We start from the raw sequence: 19,079 nt of genomic DNA, 5'->3' as shown, positions 1-19,079 counted from the left end.
GGGGCACATTTTTTTCTTTTTCTCCCAGTGTAAGAACATGGACATACTAGGTAAAACTGAAAGACAGCAAGCATGGACCTGTTCAAAGGAATGTTTATTTCACCAAATGTACATTTAGTACCAGTAACTCATAGCTACTAAGTTATTAGTCAAATTCATAGCAACATGTTAAAAATTGAGCTCATAGATGACAAGTATATTCTCATTGTAAGGATAAACAAACTTCTAGAAAAGGAAATAACACTCAAGTCTATAATTTATCAATAGGTATAAAGAAAAATATAATTTTAAAAGATTGTTTTATATTAACCAGTTACATTTACTTGCATCGTGTTCATAGTATCCGATGCTAGGGGTCTATTAGGGGATTACTATTTAGCATAATAATCCTGGTGTCCATCTGCCATTCCCTGTTGGACAGTGTTACTTTTATCAAATTGTTTCCTAGAAATCCTAGGAAATGTAATCCTGCTGAGGAAAGGGTGGTGAGCTCCTGCATTGCTGAGTTTCTTTCCTGTAACTTCAAGTCTGTTGCAGTCCCTGTCCCAGTTCTTGCACAGGTACCTAAGGGATGTGTTTAAATCAGCTGCCACAGCAGGCACTGTTTACAAATCAGGCCATCGTTTGCTAATGGAGTTCTGCTAGCAAAATTCACAGCTGATGGTAATTAAATGGGAAGATAACTAGAGGAAAAGAAGTAGAACCAACTGTGTATGGTCTTTTGCTGTCATTTTTGGATTTACTTTTTTTATTTACTGGTTACTTTAACCTTGGACTCCCCTGTATTCCTACAACTTCACTATCAGAGTTCACTTTCTTTGCAGGCTGGGCACTAGTCAGTTATTGGAAGGTCATCTGGGATGGAATTTTTATGCATCTTACTCTTTAGTCCTTTATCCTGTCAGCTTCTGCCGCTTGGATCCATCTGCTCAATCTGAGCTCCTTCATAGAGTATTAAAACTCTGGCTGCCTACTAGATGGTGGAAGCAGTCCAGTCCAGCTGCAGTGCATCTTGCTGGATTGAACCACAACATGCAAACACTAGCAACTAAGCAACCCACACAGCTGTTTGGGATCATCCAACTTTCTTGGCTTACCTATCCTGCCCCACAGAGGCCAAGAAAGTAGAGATGTTCTGTTTTGGAAAGTTGCATATTGGGGTTTTTTTTTCCTTTGGGTAGATGAGGGATAATTCATCCAAATTCTTTAACAGAAAATATTTTACTCTAAAACTCAAATCATGTATATGAAGTTTTGTACAGTTTTAACATTTCCACATTATATGTTTATGACAGAAATCTAATGACATCTCTCATGGATTGTTCTGAAGTTACAGTTTTGGCTAGAGGCAAGACAAAGAATTAATGAACCATTTTTACAGAGGACTCGCACTTCCCTGTTTTCTGAAAGCTTTGCTCTTCAGAGGCCTTGGTGTTGACACACAGCTTGTTTTTGAAAGTGACTGCCCTTCCACTGCTCCTTATTATTTAAGGCTTCACACCTGTAGGTTGCTAGCTTTAGTCTGATCTGCCTGAAAGGTTTTTTTTTTTCCAGCTGCACAAGTGTTTTAGGACAGGTGTTGTACTGAAAGGTTACTCATTGTGGAAGCCTGACTGTTCATCCAGTCCAGTGACAGTAGTACATCAGCAGATCCATATTGCTGTATCCTGCTGGTTATCTGTGTCTTTTGATTACCTCCTTCATAAATAGCATATTGATGGCAATGACTAGTGTTCAGACCTTGCCAATCAATACTAACATTGAATAAGAGTTAATTGACACAAATAACTGCATCTCTCAGTTTGTGTACAAGAATGACACCTTCCTGTGCTCTAATCAATAATAACTCCTTGTAGAGCATTGAAATAAAGCTGCTTTCTCTATTTGACAGAGTTTTCCCAGGTGGCTTAGAGCTGTCTCTTCCATTGTGTCTCATCATAGCAGATTAACTGGAATGTTACGTATGAATTGCCTGTCAAGATGATTCCATCAGGCATTTGTTGGTAGTATTTACCACTGTCATCAGTGTTGAGTCAAGATGTTCAGTCTTTGTTTTGTCTCTTGTTCTAGAAAAATGTAACAGTTTACCAGGTACAAGCTTTGTTGCCAGCTATTTAAAATAGTAATTGGTAAACATGAATCTTTTAATAACAAAAATAATCTGTATTTGCTGGAACTATTGTTTCTAGTTTGACATGACAATTCCTATATGTGTAGTACAAAACGTTGCTTTTCCTTTCATCATTTAACAAAACTCAGGCTGTGGAGACACTATTTGAGTAATCATTGCTTCAAAATCTTATTTTGGTTGGAAGACTTAGAGATTCGAGGAGAAAAATAGGATAATATTGCTTTAATCATTACTATCCTTAAATAAAATTTAATTTTATTAATTTTTAATATCTTTCTGAAATAGGGAAATGCAAAATGATCCTATAAAACATCTTATAACTGCATTCTTAGCGACCATTTTGGATATAATTTTGGGCAATTAGTTAACAGAATTTTACTTTTAACAATTGCAAGTACAAATACTTCTGTATACTTGCCCAAAGAAATTAAAAAAAAAAAAATCTTACTGAGGAAGAAAACCCTAGATTTTAATTTGTTGCCAGGTATTTAATTTTAAGCAACCTCCCATCTTCACCAGTGTGTGTAGAAGTGGGTATGAATGACAGGGTAGCTTCATTCTAGATCTGAATTTATACAAGTCTGCATAGAATGGAAGCTGAGAGCAAGAAGAGATCATCCCCCCAAACATAGGGAGGCACTTGCCCCTCAGTATTTCTGTTGGATGGTGCTGTCTGTCTGAATAACATTAATTCTGCTAGCCTTTTTGGGTGCCTGTATAGCCACAGCTTTGTTTTTAGCTGTGACTTTTCCATGAAATTGCTTGTCTTCAGCACCATGGGTCATGCCTAAATTCAGCCATATCAATTCATATATGAATTGTTTTAAGTCAGATTAATATGTGCCTTAAAGCAGATCTGGCTTATTACAAAGTTGAGCCAAATGGGTCAGCAGGTATAAAATGCAGCAGCACTTTTGTTGAGCACCCATGTGGTTCTTGATTCACACCTCATTTTCTTGCTCTGATACCTGGACTGGGTCCCATGGCATAAATTAGAATTCCAAGTTTCCATCTTAAAACCAAGAATCATCAGAGGATTGTCTCCAGTATCTTATAAAATCCAGTCTGTTTCTGCAACATTAGCTTTTACAGCAAATCTGGATCTGAAGCCAACAGGGGAGAAACTAAGTGTATGAAGGTCCATCTTTTCAGAAACACATGTGCAGTTCCTGGGAATTTCCTAGTGGATAGGAGTGAGAGCTGAGCCTTCACAGCAGCCAGGACTATTTGTGAGATAATTCAAAAAATGAGCTTCTGTTCAATCTTCCCCATCCCACTTTCATATAGAAAAAAGAGACATATTGGGAATTATGCAATTAGTCCATTACAGGATAAGATGAGAGAGAAGCCTGCAAGTTGGTGAATTGCTTAGATACAGCTGTAACTGCTACATTGTAGCTCAGTGTATTAAGTCTTTCAATGGTAGACTTAAATCAAAATTCTGCAGTTAAAATCTGTTTAATTTTACTCAGAAATGTTCTGATTTTTTTATTATTATTTTTCAGGTTAACAAACAGAAATATTATTCACAAAATGCCTGAATGGACTCTAATTGCTATTGTTTTGTTATCTGTGTAAGTACCCTTTAATGTCAAATATTCTCATACACAACTTAACAAGCCTATCGAGATAAGATTTAATTTTCAGATAAAAGGAGGGAAAGATTTCTTTAAATTAGCTGGGGAATCAACAGAAATAGTTTTTTCATGTAAATTAACTAAATTCTCTTGACAAAACAGTATTGTCCCACTTAAAACAACATGTTAATAATGGACAAACTTAATGTTCTGTTAAAAAAAGAAAAGTTAAGCTTTAGGGGTTTTTAAAGAGGGTTGGTGGGGTGAAGGAGGAGTATACTTCACTCTCTTCCATTTGCTGCTAACAGACATTCTTCCCCTCTCTGACAGTAGGACAAAATGACATTTGTATTGTATTATTTGGATTTGGCATAACTGTCACACTTTTCATTTCTCATTTTATTTCTGATTTCTTAAAATATTTCATTTTCATTATTAAAGTCAAATTATTTCCATAAAGATATGGTGTGCTTCTTAATATGTTCATTTGAATATTCTAGCAAACTTAACTTTGAGAGGGGAAAGCTTTCTTAGCAGCTCCCAAATTTCTGAAAGGAATATTGGGACCCAGTATTTTATTTTTATGAGGATTAGCTTTATTGCTTAAGATTATGATACTACAGTGCCTACAGTCCTTGTTAGCTGTTTTCTACTTACTGTGGAATTAAATTCTTTCCAAGGGTTTTCCTGATGGGAAGTCTGATTTTATTATAGTGTCTTTCAGTAAACTTCTACACAGAGGCATGGTCTATAAAAGCTGTAGTCATATGCATCAAGTAACTTCCTTAATTTATATTTTCCAAATTCATGTACATTTCTGAAGTTAAACTTTGAACTGCATAAAACAGTTCTCTCACAAATTCATATTAAACATTTAACATTAGTTCACCTTTTAAGAAATCACTGGTGGTTTCACACAGTGTCAGGCCCTGCCTTTCAGTAGGGTTAAACCATCAAGCAGTCTTTGTATGTCTTTCAGCTTGAATTACAAGACTGCAAAAATCTTATTCCAGAGACTGTTTATTACCGCACTGCTGCTGTTTCTTTTGGGCTTCCTGGGTCACTGGAGCCTGTAGGACAGAGGAGTACTTACAGACATTCACAGGTCAAGAAGTGTTGTGGGCCAACCTCATAGCATCCCCAGTACTGCACTTACTTTCCTTGATATTACTTCAGTCTGACACATTGTTCTGGCTTTCCTGTCCCAAGGAAGACTATACCAGCAGGCATTAGAGTAGGCTTCAGCGAGCCTTACATCTGTGTCACCCAGCCAGATACCGCTCAAATGATTCATTAAATCAGAACACAGAAAGTAACTTTACTTGAATGCCTTGGCATAAATCTTTTATCAACTATAAGAACAAATCTTTTGTCATTTTTACTATATATTCTTATGGTTGAATTGGTAATTTGTGAAACAGATCTTATGAATTTTTCAAGTAGTTTCTGTACATTTAAGGAAATGGTGACTCTTTTGATCAGAAGTTAAAATATGTTGCTGGTCTCTCCACGTATAATGAGCTCTAAACGTTTACATACCTAATGATGGTTTTACAATTGCTTTAAAATGTTATACAAGTAGCAGGCAGTCTCGGTAGCAATCAGTATAAGGCAAGTATAAGTCTCTTTACTTTTGCTTTCTAAGGGTCCACCCCTAAACAAATGAATTATATTTGATTCTAAAATAGAGTAGATTTTATTTCTAATATTATTCTAGTGAAATCATGAATAAAACTCCTGTTGACTTCAGTTTATTTTAAGGTTCTTGCAAGCTCATGATCTTCAGATTTTGAACAACTTCTCTCAGCCCCCTTTTACGAGAGGATGTGGAAGAACGTAGATGGGGTAGAGTGAGCGTTACGATTGCTCTTAGATGATGACCGAGTGTTGCATCATTTCCAGAAAGATTAAAACAGAACACTTAATTATTTGGAAATTCTAATAAAACTTGAATATTTAGTGGAAGCTAGAAGTGTGCAAGGAAAGGCTACTGAGCACCTGGGCAACCCCTCACAGACAGGTCCTCAGATTGTGGCCCTTTCTCGCCTCCTGCAGTCTGCCAAGGAGTCTGTCATATCTTAGTAATATTGTTCATAAAAAGAATTACACTCTATTAAAGTCTCCTCCGGCTTCCCCTTAGCTATACTGAGAGATGATGCATGTTGCAGCACGTGCAATGTCATTTAGATCACAGAGTTGTATGGGGCCTGAGTTAGAGTGACTCTTTACTAGCTTCTGTCACTGACTGCAGAATTGTATGGGGCTTGAGTCAGAGTGGCACTTTATTAGCTTCTGTCAGTGAGAGAGGAGAATGTTTTCAGAATATGTATTCACAGGTCTTGACCTGGTCCCAGACACAGGATGGCCATTTTACTCCTAACACTAAACAGTGAAGTAGTATAAGCAACACCCTGGAAGAGGATAATACTTCCTCTTTCCAGGAAGATGAAAGACCATATTACAGGTACCTCAGGGTTCAAGAGGTATAAAAACAGAGACTACAGAAGGCAGAGTGAGCATGGGATTTCAGCGTATACCTCAGAAAAACCTGGTAAGACCTCAAGTATTTTTTGTTTTGTTTGGAAGGGGGCAGGGTTGTTTTGTTTAAAGTAGCAACTGTTGGACTTTGCTTGTACCCCATTTTGTGCATTGATATTGTGGCTCACCACTTCCTTCTCATATATGGCCAGCATGTGTTGAGGACTCAAACAGTGTACCTAACTTCACAGTGCACTTTCAGAGTGCCTCAACCCTTTTTTTTGTTACGCTACTGGGCAGAATAACTATTATCATTACTGCTGTATTAAATTCAAGTGTCATCACTGCTTAATACTCTGTATTATGTTGTGGTAATACTATCCTCTCTTCATTGGAGTGTCCATATTAACTCTTTGTAGGATACACCATGTTGGATAGTCATAACACCTAATTTTGGTGCTTAAATTAGACCTAGGCTCCCTTTATAGTCTGCTGGTCCTTGAGAAGCTATTAAAAGTACTTACGTGTCCTTGAGTCTATTGACAAAGAAACCTGGGCTTCTAATTCATTGCTCTGAAATAAAGTGCCTGAAACTAGACAGTGTGACTGTCTTTCTCAAAGTATAAGATGTTGGAGATCGCAATAGTGGAGCATTTCCTGTTCTAGTGAACAGCTGGATTTATTCAATCAAATTAGCATATAAAGTATGAACAGCCAGACTCAGCCTTTATTGCAAATCTAGCCTGAGGCACTCCTGTCTTTACGACCAGCACATTCAGCAATGCCGTATCGACCTTCTTAGAGTATGCTTTGACAGCCAGAGAATTATGTTCAAATAATTACATTCATGCCTATCATGGAGTGGCTAAAATGATCTGTAGATCAAATTTCTTATTTATTTGCCATTTGTAATAATTTTGGCAGGGGTAGATTTTTGTGTCTTCCTATTGCAATGTTTACTATGTTAAGCAGAATTTTTTATTATAGTAATAGCTGCTTTATAATGTACTGTAAAACAGAATACAGAAGTTGCATCTTTTTCCCCCAAAGAACTTTGCAAGATAGCAAATGAAGCAGATAGACAGATACAAATACAGTAGTTCAAGAAAGAATGGAGAAAGCAGTGGGAAGATTGGTTGCTATACAAGCAGGGGCACTTGCTGTTTTTAGTGTATACCCCTGGTACAGTCTAATGGAAAGCTTTCAAGATATTTTCAGGAAATGTCTGCTTTCATCTTACTTATCTGAGCTGGCTGGTTCCAGTGAACTGTGGTCAGCTTCATTTACAAAGCCTATGCAAGAGGTTCCCCCACTAAAAGCTTTGAAGCATTTCAAAATGTTCTGGGATTAGTTTATAAGCATTCGGCTGCAGTATTTAAACAAACTCAAAATGACCATGATCACTAAACAAAAGCCATCATTATATGTGTGCAGCCACTTTAGATAAATGTGTCATGTGGAGATGTACTCTAGAGGTTTACTCTCTTGGAGATAACAGTTCAGGAACTGGAGAATCTTGGGTTCAAGTAGGCGTTTTTACTTCTTTGCACACGAGAGCACATCTATTGCTCAACACTGACATTTCTAAATTAGTTTAAGAGGAATTCAGATGTTTGCGGTATCACTACTGTGTTCTTGTCTGAAAATGTCTGAATGCTTGAAATGTACAAATCTAATGTACAAATACGTATTGGGTATGAATCAGACTTGCAGAGTGACTCTTTTTCCTACAGAAACCACATACAAGTCAGCTGGATGGTCATTTATTTAGCAAGTCTGATGATAGAAGATTGGTTCCAGGTTTCAGCTGAGAAAAATCATTTATCATTAAGCTAGAAATATAATTATTTCCCATTTTGAAACAGAGTTTGCAGGACCAAAAATCCAAAAAGTCTTTATTTTATAAAAGTGTTTGAATGTGGTCATAGTATTGTCTCTACTCTTGGTCTCTGTATCTATAGAGATATCTGTAGAGTTATATTATTGTGTGAAATAGAGAAACAGAGAAAAGGCAAGTTTGTCTTAACACATTAGAAAATTAAAAAGTATATTCTTCCCTTTTTCTCTCAATAATTTTAGGTTGTCATTTGGTGAGTGTGAACTCAAATAGGTTTTCTGTTAAGCAGTTCTTACTTATCAGCACTTTCTGAGCAAACTCAAATCTGTTTGTTTGGCATATTGTGGAGGAGATCAGTATTACTTTACTTCCTCCTAGCATGTTCCAGTATTACTTCGGAAACAGATACAGAACAGTATTTTGAGGGATTTGCAGTGTTGTTAATCGGGACATTAATCAGTGCCAACTTTAAAATTAAATATTGTCATCATTCATAAGGAGAAAATAGAAGAAGAAACCTTAGCAGCTTCAAAGAAGGTGTTTCTCCTTATACAAAAAACCCATACTGTGTTGCTGTAGTGCTGTTACACAGGAAAGTGACACTGTGGATTTCATTGCAGCACACACAGCTGCAGTCTCTTTCCATTCTAGTATTTCTCATGGATAGCCTTCTGAATGGGAGATTTGGATGTGCTGTGTAACTTTCATGCATGCCCAGCACAAATTCTCTGAGGTGAGTCCAGGATAATTAGTTCCCCTTTACAGTTCTGGTCCTTGACCTCATCAGCAGGAGTGGAGCGTTAGCACACGCTGTCTCCTAGACTTCTGTTGCATGGAGTTAGGGGGGTTGGCTCAGAAAACTGTCTTCTCTGCACCTGCCAGTTTTGCTGCCCGGCGCAAGGGAAGAGCAGGGTCATGGCTTTCTCCCAAATGTCTTGGATATCCCTCCAAGAGAGAGGAATCTTCATGTTCCCAGCAGCTGTATGTGTGGGCATTCAGACTGAAGTCAGGCCCAACTATGCAAAGCTGGTGTGCAAAGTCCATCACCAGTATTAAATTGTCCTTCATGGTGGTGCTCTTCTGCCTAATCTTTTTGTTAGAATCTAGAAATACTTTTATGTTAAACATAATTTTGGATCTTCTGCTTTCGTCACCCTGGGAACATTATATTCCAAATGTACTTGTGAATTAAGAATATGGTAGTAGGGAAAGTACTTTCCTCTGCCTTTTGTGTAAGTAAACAAGAGATTTTTGTTGCAACTTCTGTTTCAACCCTCTGAAAGATAGCATGCTAGATTTCAGAAGACTGCTTTATCATGTTGACTCTTTGGGGAGCGAACTCAGTCAGTGAAGTTCATGTCCTATTGAACTCTACACCACAACTATGTGCTGATCAAGCAGATGGAAAAATTGCCCAGCCCTATTAGAGAGAGAACTGTTTTAAATTTACATTTCTTGAGAAGGTGTATATTTAGAAGATTTTTTTTGTAATGTCATGTTTTTCCTCATTCCATAATTGCTGCATACAGCTTTGCTTATTGGAAGTCATGTCATAGCACAGAGTAGGTTGTACAGTTACATGGTAATATAGACAGTTCTGAACTAATGCTGCAAGTAAGACATAAGTAATCCACACTGTTAACAGCTGCCCTAAACTTAATTTTAAACTAAATGTATTTTAACTTCATCCACTGAGCAAACTGAACTGTTAATTTTGCAACTGAATCCTGAAGCTGTAGCCCTATGAAAATATACTTGCTTCCTTATTAATAATTAATCTTAATACATTCAATGCAAACATTTTTTTATCATGAAACATTACCCATCTGTTAAAAGAAAAACATGACTTTGACACACACTTGCATCTTTTATTTTCAGAGTTTTATCTTAGTAAACTTTCTGAAGAACAGCCTACATCAATAGGGACATGACACATAGGCACTGTTTTTGACTTACAGGAAACTTCATCGTCAGATGAAAATCAATGTTGATTTGGCTTGCTGTTTCTGAACCGAAAAAAGTGTAGAGGTACACATCATTGGAAAGGTTACTATGGCTTCCTAGCACGTGATCCCCAGGCATTTTGTACCAGCAGAGTTTTTAGCATGGGTTTTGGATTAATTGGTTTGGTTCTATGCAGTCATAATGGTACCTCTACTAGGCTAAGTGGTGTGTCATTGTCTTCTTTGGCACTTAAATAAATTGTGCCCAAAGTAGAAATATTGTATTCCTTAACTCTTCTGGAACGACTGTAACAGAAAAACATTGATTGTAGAAAATCCCTGAAAGAGCATTATCTTTTGAAGATCTAATCATTCCTCTTCTTAGAGTGCTTGATGCAGATTATGGAATATAAAGCCTTGTAATGCTAGACAGTAAGACAGGCTGTCCAGAAAGACAATACTTCATTCTGGTGGTCCTAGTTTGCTTTGTCATATTGCAGTTGAAAGTGTCAGACCTGACATGGCAGACAATATTTTTGCTATGAAGTGTATAATGGTATTTAAGGAGGAAGAATCCTGAAAATGATTAAAAACTATGAAGATCTTAAAAATCTTGCTTTATGAATGAATTATGTCTTAGAAAACAAAATTAATTGAATAACTGAGTTAAGTTATAATTTGCTTGGATCAGAACAGTTTAAGTGGTCCACAGACCTACTTAAAGACCCACGCGTCAAAGATCTATGTCAGTTAGGGGGAAAGAGAGACATGCATTTTATTAGCTTTCATATTGATAATGTTATGTTGGAGAATGTTGGTGTTCCTATAATATTCTACAGCGACCAGGGATAAACTAAAAATTACTCAGAGGCATGAAAAATACAGAGGGGGAGAGGAGAAGACTACAACTAATTAATTCAGAAAGGAGGCAAATTATTTTTTATGTGATTATTGATAGTAGGCTGTGCACTGATGAACTGGAGACTTGTTTTCATTTCCTAATACTGTAGGAATCCAGTGCAGAGGAAGTTTGTACTTCTTGTTAGCTTGTTACTTCTTGAGATACAAAAACATTTTGACACCCACTGGTCTCATCGGTCTGGCAATTAAGTTCTGATCCTGATGTGGGATGTTAACAGTGAAGGCAAAAAATGTACAGTATTCTCTGAAATGTGTTCCTTTCATATTTATGAAAACAGAAAATACAGCCTCTTTGGGGAAGGAAGGAAGGAAATACATGTCACTGACAAGCAGATGATGTATAAAGTGTATCATTAGGTGATGGGCTATGATGAAGCTCTTGGAATTTACAGACAATCCAAGCTAGCAGATAGAGCATCAGGGTGCAGGTGGCTCTTCTGATATGAAGCAGATAATTAAAATAAATACTTGGGCTAAGATGGCAACCAACAGTTAACCAGAATGTTGTATATATAAACATAAAATAACTATATATTCATAAAATTTTGCATGGCATAATACAAAGAAACTGGAACAATCATGTCCATACCAGCACATGTTCTTCTCTTCCCATTCCTCCCCAAAAGCAAAAGTGTGCTTTAATTGGCTGGTAGCAAACATAGCTAACCAGTATATGGGAGCTTAGTCCAGAAACTGCAAAGTGTATATGTATAATTACGTACTACTAGGTGCAAAACCAGCACTGATGCAAAAACTGTACAGATGCTCAGTCGTTTAGATGCTCAGTTGTTACTGGGATCTCAGTATGTTTCATTTCATTCTGAGGTATACCATGCTTATAACCTATGTTCCACAGAAATGCATCTCTCTTCCGCTGTCTCTGTCCATCTCTATCCATCTGAATGTTTTAGGAAGACACTGCATAGCTCTAGACTCATTCATCATAAAACTCAGTATTTCTGAGATGAGGTATTCAATTTTTTTAAAAGGATAAAGAATAGTTGAGATTCATGTGGCTCTTCATATTTGTTTCAAACCTCATGACATATTGCTGCTTTTTTTAGGTATACATTTAGGTCAGTATACTTTCACAAATCAGTGTTAATAGTGTTCTTCTGTTACGATAAAGTTGAGATTAAGAGTAGAAAAGTGATTTACTGGAGATCCTCAAGTCAGTAATAGATCTGGAAATAAACAGGAAAAGGGTTTGGGGTTGGGTTTTGGTTTTTTGTTGTTTTTTTTTAAACCTACTGTGAGCTGGCATGTCTGGGAAAAGGTGTTTTGTGGGATTTTTAAGAATCTCATTTTGAGGGGTCCAAAACTGCACTGGCATTTGTTTTCAAAACTGGGAAAGGCAAGTAGAAAACTGTTGAGGTCCCTATGTTTAACTTCTGAAGAAAAAAAATTCGGACACGGTTGAAGCCAGTCTATTCCTGGCAGGTCTCTTTACTCAGCTGCATTATTCGAGGTGTTTGATCTGTATATTGCACTGTAAGGCCAATCAAGTTACAATGTTAGAAAGTTGTGAAACTAAACTATGATCAATTTTATGATCATTGTTTCCATAGTAACTGAGTACAGTTGAGTACATTTTATAAAGTCAAGTATTGACAAATTATCTACCTAAGCATATTACATTGTAGTTGTTTTAACTGTAAGACAGTATTATTTTTTTTTTGCATGTCACTGAGATAATGATTGACAGGAATAGATTACCAGTATGTGGCAACAAAAAAATCCATCAGTTGCAAAAAATGGATTAAACAATGTTTAATTCATAAAATGTACCAGGTTTGCATATAAAAGCATCTTTTAGATACTAAGTTGTCCCACTGTATGTGCACAATAATTTATACAACAATGTATATTTTACAAAGTACTTAAAAGGTTCAGGCTTTCAAAAGCTTACATCTTAGCATTTTTTAATCTTACAGAGACTTATACCTGTGCTTAATTTCATGTAGCTAAGTAACCCAAAGACTTCAATGGCATAGATTCCAGTATTTGAGAGTGTCACAAGAAAACTTTGTGGAACATAAAAAGTAAGGAATAGAAGACTGAGAAGGATGAAAGGATCAATTTTAAAATAAATTTTTAATTTATTAAATTTAAAATTTTGATTAAGTTGAAAAAGAGGGAAAAATGGGAACAAATGGTAGGACTGAGAAGTACCTTTGATCTGTCAGCTGGTTAGCAGGAAACAGACTTCAAATAAATGGAGCTTTTTAAACAAGGCCTGTCCTTGAAATGTCTACCTAAGAAACTTCGATTTGTTAGAGAGAAACAGCTGATAGTGATTTCTTCTGGGTTTATATTGTAAACTTTTTTTTGCTTTGGCTTTATGCAGATAAGTAAGCTAAATTGAAACATTTTGGAACAAATCCCTGTATGAATATAAGTGCTTTAAACAGCGCACAGTATTACAGAAGTTCTGATGCTTCATGTCTGTGAACTAATGTTGTATTAATAACTTGGAATATGGTGATGTAAAGGTGAGTACCATACTCCATTTGGTTTTTAAAAAATCATCCTGCAGTCATATCTATTAATACAAAATGGTGAAATACTATCTCTGATCCAGCTAAACTTTCTATGAAGAGTACTCTGGATAAGAAACCATAGATGGTTTTGCTGCTTCTTTTGGTGTTCTTGTCTGGCTAGAGGTTTTTCTAATCTCCTGTTAAAGAAATCTGGAAACTCTGTTTTGCATATGATTGCTGAAGTAATTTTTTTTTGCCAGACCTATATGGTATTTGTGTTGATGACAGTCTTGGTAGTCATTTTAAAATAAGTAAGTGTTTGAAAATAGGGTTCCTAAATATCACTATAACAGGAGGCAGATAGAACCATTACGTACTATTACTATAGCTTTAAAGGAGTCATGGGTTTCTGAATTTTTGTCACTGGCATTGTAACATCAAAGTATTTCCAGAGTGTTGGCTGTCTTGTCTCATTAGACAGGCTAAGCCTGGGTTAAAAACAGTGATCCCCGAGTACTTAACGAAGCCAACTGCTTAGCGGTACAGGATCACCAGAATGCTAGCAAATGCTTGCAGAGAATGTGATGTCATTTTGCACCTGCTGAATGTTCTGAGATGTGTAGTTCCTTTCCTGGACAATTGCTGAGGGAACTGACTTTGTTTTATGTGTGCATATACAAGGTCAGGAAACTTGCTTTATAGGAGTGATACTGCGTGAGAAAAAACAGTGTTGATGTTTGCATTGCAAAGGTTAAAATAATTGTACAAAGCAATAGACTTGTAAATTTTCTCTCTGCTGAATAGAAATTGTTGCTATCGTGCTTATGTGCTACTGGTCGCTCACAGGGAGCTGAAAAATGGGCATAGTGAGAAATGCCATTTTCTAGTTACTTGCTGAGAAGATTTGTATTTGTATTATGTATGTTGTGGTAAAATAGTATGTTACATGAACTGAGAGTTTCCGATGCTTATCTAATTTTTGAGGCATTTTTAATTTATTTTTTTCAGTTATTCGTATATACAGTGTACATTCTAAGGTATGTTGTCTTCAAGTATTTAATGTTCAGAACTGACACAAATAGCAATAAATGGCTATACTAAATTGTTACACCATTTGATGAAATGTCTCACCATAGTTTCTTTGAACACATTATGTATTTTCAGACTTATTTTGGGTGGTCCTTTGCATTAGACTTTTACTTTGCCTGTAAAATTAATTACTGACCTAATGATGCAAATAGAATGTTTTTATATATAAGAAAGTGTTTTACTTGTCCTTCATCAAAAGTCAAAGGTCATCTATCTTACCAGAAGTTAATATTTTGAGGACAGTCTGCATTTACTTGAGTTTTTTTCCTTTTCTGTATCTTATTGTATCAGTGTGACATTATTATAAAACCTTTTCGTTGCAGGACCTTTGAAGTTATACAGCTGGCTGTTAGAAGTAACAGCTGGCAGCTGATGGAGCGATCCTTAACTTTCAGGGGAGAGGAAAAAAGTGGCATAAACAACACATCCTGCTGTTCATGCAAATAGTTTGTTCGTTAGGTTTAAAAAAAATACAAAGATCCAGAACATTTGCATTTTATTAAATCCATTTTAAATAAACAGTTTCTGTACCTGATAAGGTAGCTATAAGCCTGTTGCCTCAACATGTCTCCCCTGCATAGTACAGTTAAAACACAGGAGTGCTTTTCCAAAAAAATTCCTTATGCAGCTTAACAGAAAAACAAAACGTGAATTCTCATATGGTATGTTAGAGTAGAACCAGTAAAGTATTTTGCAAATGCTCATGTGGCCTCCAAAGCCCATGCGAGGGGAGCATGGTATGACACGAGGGAACTCTGCTGCACAGCCTGCTCCTAAAGGCCTGACCCAACTCCCTGACCACTGCCGTTGAAAGCGGTGGTGTTCGGGCTGGTACAGCTTTAGGTGCGCCTCAGATTGTTTTCTGAATTGCCAGTTGCCTATTTGGATACAAATAACTGTTTGGGGGAGTGGGGGGAAGGAAGGAGTAAGCAAATCCATTGTCTCTTTTTCAGTTGTTAGTAAGCACTTTTATCAAATGGTTAGATAAACCCTTGTTACTGTAGGTATGCTTTGCTTTTACTGTTAGTTGTATCCATCTGGCTGCACCACAAGTGAAATTTTGGCCCCATTAAAAGGGAGTGGAAGGTGACTTATGTCTGGACACCAACTATATAAAGAGTGTGTGTGGAAGGTGAACTTAAAGGAAGAAAAATATGTATTTTGTTTAAGTATATACATAAACATGTATCAAAGAGAACATTTCTCTTGAACAGACTTGTAGAAGCTGCATAGGAACAAATGAAGGTAAGTGGAAACAACTAACAGAGTTAACTTTTGAATGAACCTTAAGTTTTGCCGTATACTTGGATTATGTAGGAATTCCAGTCGTTGATTTTGAATCAGTGTTTGTAGCATTGATTTAAATGTAGTGGACAAAAATTTTAAATTATGAATAATTTAGTTTCTGTTGCCATCAGAGGATTAAAGTGTCTGTGCTGGGTTCTGTGGACAAGTCAGTACACAATAATGAAAGGAAGTTAAATAAATAAAACATAAGTTGCACTTTAGCTACAAAATTCTTGTCTTTATGATGAGAACAGGATCTTCAGGCTGTATTTAAAACTAGACCAGAAGTAGCTTTTTTCCCTCAGTAAGAAAATTGCCTGTTTATTTCTGTCAGTTGCTAAGATTCAACACTGTGGGCTTTAGAGTGTTTTATCTTTCATTAAGAAAGCAGAATATAGGAATAAATTTGGGGAGATTAAAGAAAACTGCCCCTGAATACCTACTTCCCTCTCTGACCGATAGGGTATGCTAACAAAGGGCCCCAAATTAGAGGTTGCTTTAATTTCAGTTGCAAATTACACTGATCGTTATTACTTTTTTTCAGCAATTAGTATTGTTTAATTTAAAAGAAGACTTAATTCCAGAGATATAGTTAAATACTTCTGCATCTTGTTTTTAAGAAGCTAGATGCTTCCAGTTCAAGATCGTCTGTCAAATATTAATGTGTTCTAATGGTAAATGTTCACTCTAGAGACAGTCTTTTGCTTTTAAGGTTCTTTTTAAAATGTTGAGCTTTTTAAATTGTGCTCAAACTGAAGTTATAAGAAACAAGTGGGGTTTTTAACCAAAACTGTGAGCATAACAGCTAAATTAGCTAGGTTGAGGCTGTGATGTTTTCTAATTTCTGACTGTATGTTAAAACAGTATGTTTGTGTAACCACTTAATTATACCAAAGGTTATAATTTTTTTAAGCTCCCTGGTGTTGCGTCTTTCTTTAACTTAGAACTACACTCACGTTGTGCTTCAGATTAGCTCTCTGTCCGATACTGACTTTTGCCTGATGGATGCAATATGCTTTAAGGTCTGTGGAAATCTCTGCTGTGATTTAAGATACTTTACTAACAAAATTGCTGTCCCTAGACAAGTGTACTGTATCCAGTGATATACTGGTAAGTGAGGGGACTCTACCTCAAATAAGCAAGCAGTCAATATATTGTGAAGAACATTCAGAATTACAGTGATGCTTTGACTTACTCTGTCAAAATGTCTGAGCCCCTTTTGGTAGGGGTTCATGAAATAGATAAATGCAGCAAGAGTTTCAGTTCACCCCATCAACTGAGGCACTGTTATTAAGTGATTGATACATTGGCAACACTCCAGTTGTATGTACAGGCAGATGGTCTATGGGCTGCAATGCACATCTATTTCAATGAGTTTTATTGCTGATCTGTAACATTTGTTGTATTGACTCAGTCTAGCCATTTGTCTTAAACAAAACAATTACTTTTGTTTAATCAGTTGTGTTGGAGACTTCCTTCATAGGAACATAATTAAAATGGAATCTAAGACTGTATTCTATAAAACTGCTATATTAAAAGAATGACATTTCTGATTAATAACATTTTTATTGCATTGCTCAGCCTATCAAATCTATAACATGAGTAGTGCAAATACATTTGAAGTATTAAAAAAAAAAAACAAAAACCAAACCACAAAACCAAAACACCCCAGTCCTTGTGTGTTGACGCAAGTAGAACACATTATAATGGCATGGTTGTCCCCATTCATTCATTCAACGTGGCTTTGTGTATTTATAGAGGATTTTTAACACTAAATGAGTTGAACTATTACTGAGAATGACCTGCAGTATCATACTGATACTTAGTTTTTATAAATCTGCTCAAAAGTTTATTTAAATCTGTGGATGAGGTTTTGTGCTTGCTCTTCCCCTTGAAATGCAAGGAGTAGGAAGTTTACTGCAGATAGCTGCTGAAGGAGTCTTGGGCTGTTTATGAATTCAAAGTACCTTGTATTACTGAAACAATTTTAGGGGCTCCTGTCTAAGTAATGGCATCCTCTTTGGTACTGCCTTATAGCCTGCCTTTGGTCCAAGAGGTGGTACAATATGCTCAGCTTAGCTGTCCAGTGCAGAAGGGCTTGTTCTGGGCTCCCCAGTGGAGCACCTTTTCACAGTGTCTTCTACAGGGTCAGTTTGAAAAACAGTCCCTATCCTACCACTTGCCAGCTGACATTGCTGCATACGGCTTGTTTTGATCCATGCAGTACCATTCCAATCCTTTACACCTTGTAGAAGCAATCAGAGATGATTTCCCTCATGATTTCAACTCAAAATGGTAGCTACAGAGCTGGGAAGAAGAAATGTTAATACTCTTCAGAAATCTCAAAAACACTTGATATTTAGGTAATACTGTCCCAAATGTTTACAAAAAAAACATGTGGAGGGTGGGGAAAGCTGAAAATCTTGTGGTTTTATGGCCTTGTAACTTAATTCTTCTAAGTACATAAAGACGGGCTGTCTTGCATTCATGACTTCGATTTTCCAAATCCGGAATTGACTCGTAATAGTCTTGCAAGTGTGAGTTTTGAATGGAAATTTGACAGACTTCCAAATTAATTTCCATTTTCTGTGACCCACACAATGGTGGTATTCCCTGCTTTTGAATGAAACACTGAGACTTCGATAAGGTGTTCTGCTTTCGGAGCCATTTGATCACAAAAAGAGCACTGGATCACTAACCAGTCCTTGCCAAACAACACACTTCAATGCAGAGTTTCCATTAAAATATTTTTCATTTGTGTCTGAATATTGGCAATACCCTGGAAGACTTTTAGTATAAAGGGGTTTTTTTCTATTCAGATAGGGTTCTATTTAATGCTTTATTGTAGTAGTTGACAGATAATGATTGATGGCACTCCACAGAGTGTCTCCTGCATGGTTATGCTTCCTCATCTTTTTAGCATTGTTTCTCCTTAAATCAGTCCTTGTTAACAATGTGACGTGACTTTATGTCATAGCAATGGAGCAAATATACTTTAGCCTAGTGCTAACAGCACACTGCTGGAATGGCTGATTGATCTCTCGGAACCTTTAATAGCTATGTTAAATCACCCGAACTGATGTTAGAGGCTTGTAAGCATTTTTATTCTTTGTTAAGTGTACATAGAGCATGTTACCAGGCCTTCAGCTAAACTGCTTGTGGGATGAGAGGACTAAATTGCTCATAGTCCAATTTGTGACAAAGACAGCAAAAAATGCATTGGACTTACTTGCAGGTAGGGACCCTTAGCAAGAGTCTTTTGATGGCACCTTGTTCAGAGGCTTGTTGGCACCCTCTCTAGCATATATATGTGGTAGTCTGTGTCTGTGTTTTTGG

At 36.6% G+C, this 19,079-nt stretch overlaps 1 protein-coding gene across 4 annotated transcripts in view; it reads left to right on the top strand.

Annotated features, from left to right (window-relative positions):
• The window catches only part of RPAP2 (RNA polymerase II associated protein 2), a 42,675-nt gene that overhangs the window by 15,849 nt on the left and 7,747 nt on the right, over nucleotides 1-19,079 (top strand). Inside the window, exons 11-12 of one of the 4 annotated variants that reach the window (XR_012652057.1) lie at nucleotides 3,637-3,705; nucleotides 13,235-13,379. The exons of 1 other annotated variant lie outside the window; for it this stretch is intronic. Coding sequence is in view for 2 of the 3 variants with exons in the window: in XM_075039011.1 (XP_074895112.1) it covers nucleotides 3,637-3,705; nucleotides 14,780-14,903 (193 nt within the window). In the remaining variant the exon portion in view is untranslated. Of the gene's footprint in view, nucleotides 1-3,636; nucleotides 3,706-13,234; nucleotides 13,380-14,779; nucleotides 17,277-19,079 lie in introns of those variants that run through there. 2 more of the 4 variants (XM_075039011.1, XM_075039009.1) reach the window with 2 other exon arrangements.

Source organism: Buteo buteo, chromosome 10 (genome assembly GCF_964188355.1).
Source record: "Buteo buteo chromosome 10, bButBut1.hap1.1, whole genome shotgun sequence".
Taxonomy (NCBI): domain Eukaryota; kingdom Metazoa; phylum Chordata; class Aves; order Accipitriformes; family Accipitridae; genus Buteo; species Buteo buteo.
The sequence above is the reverse complement of the archived record's forward strand: the minus strand, read 5'-3'. Positions and strand labels throughout refer to the sequence as shown.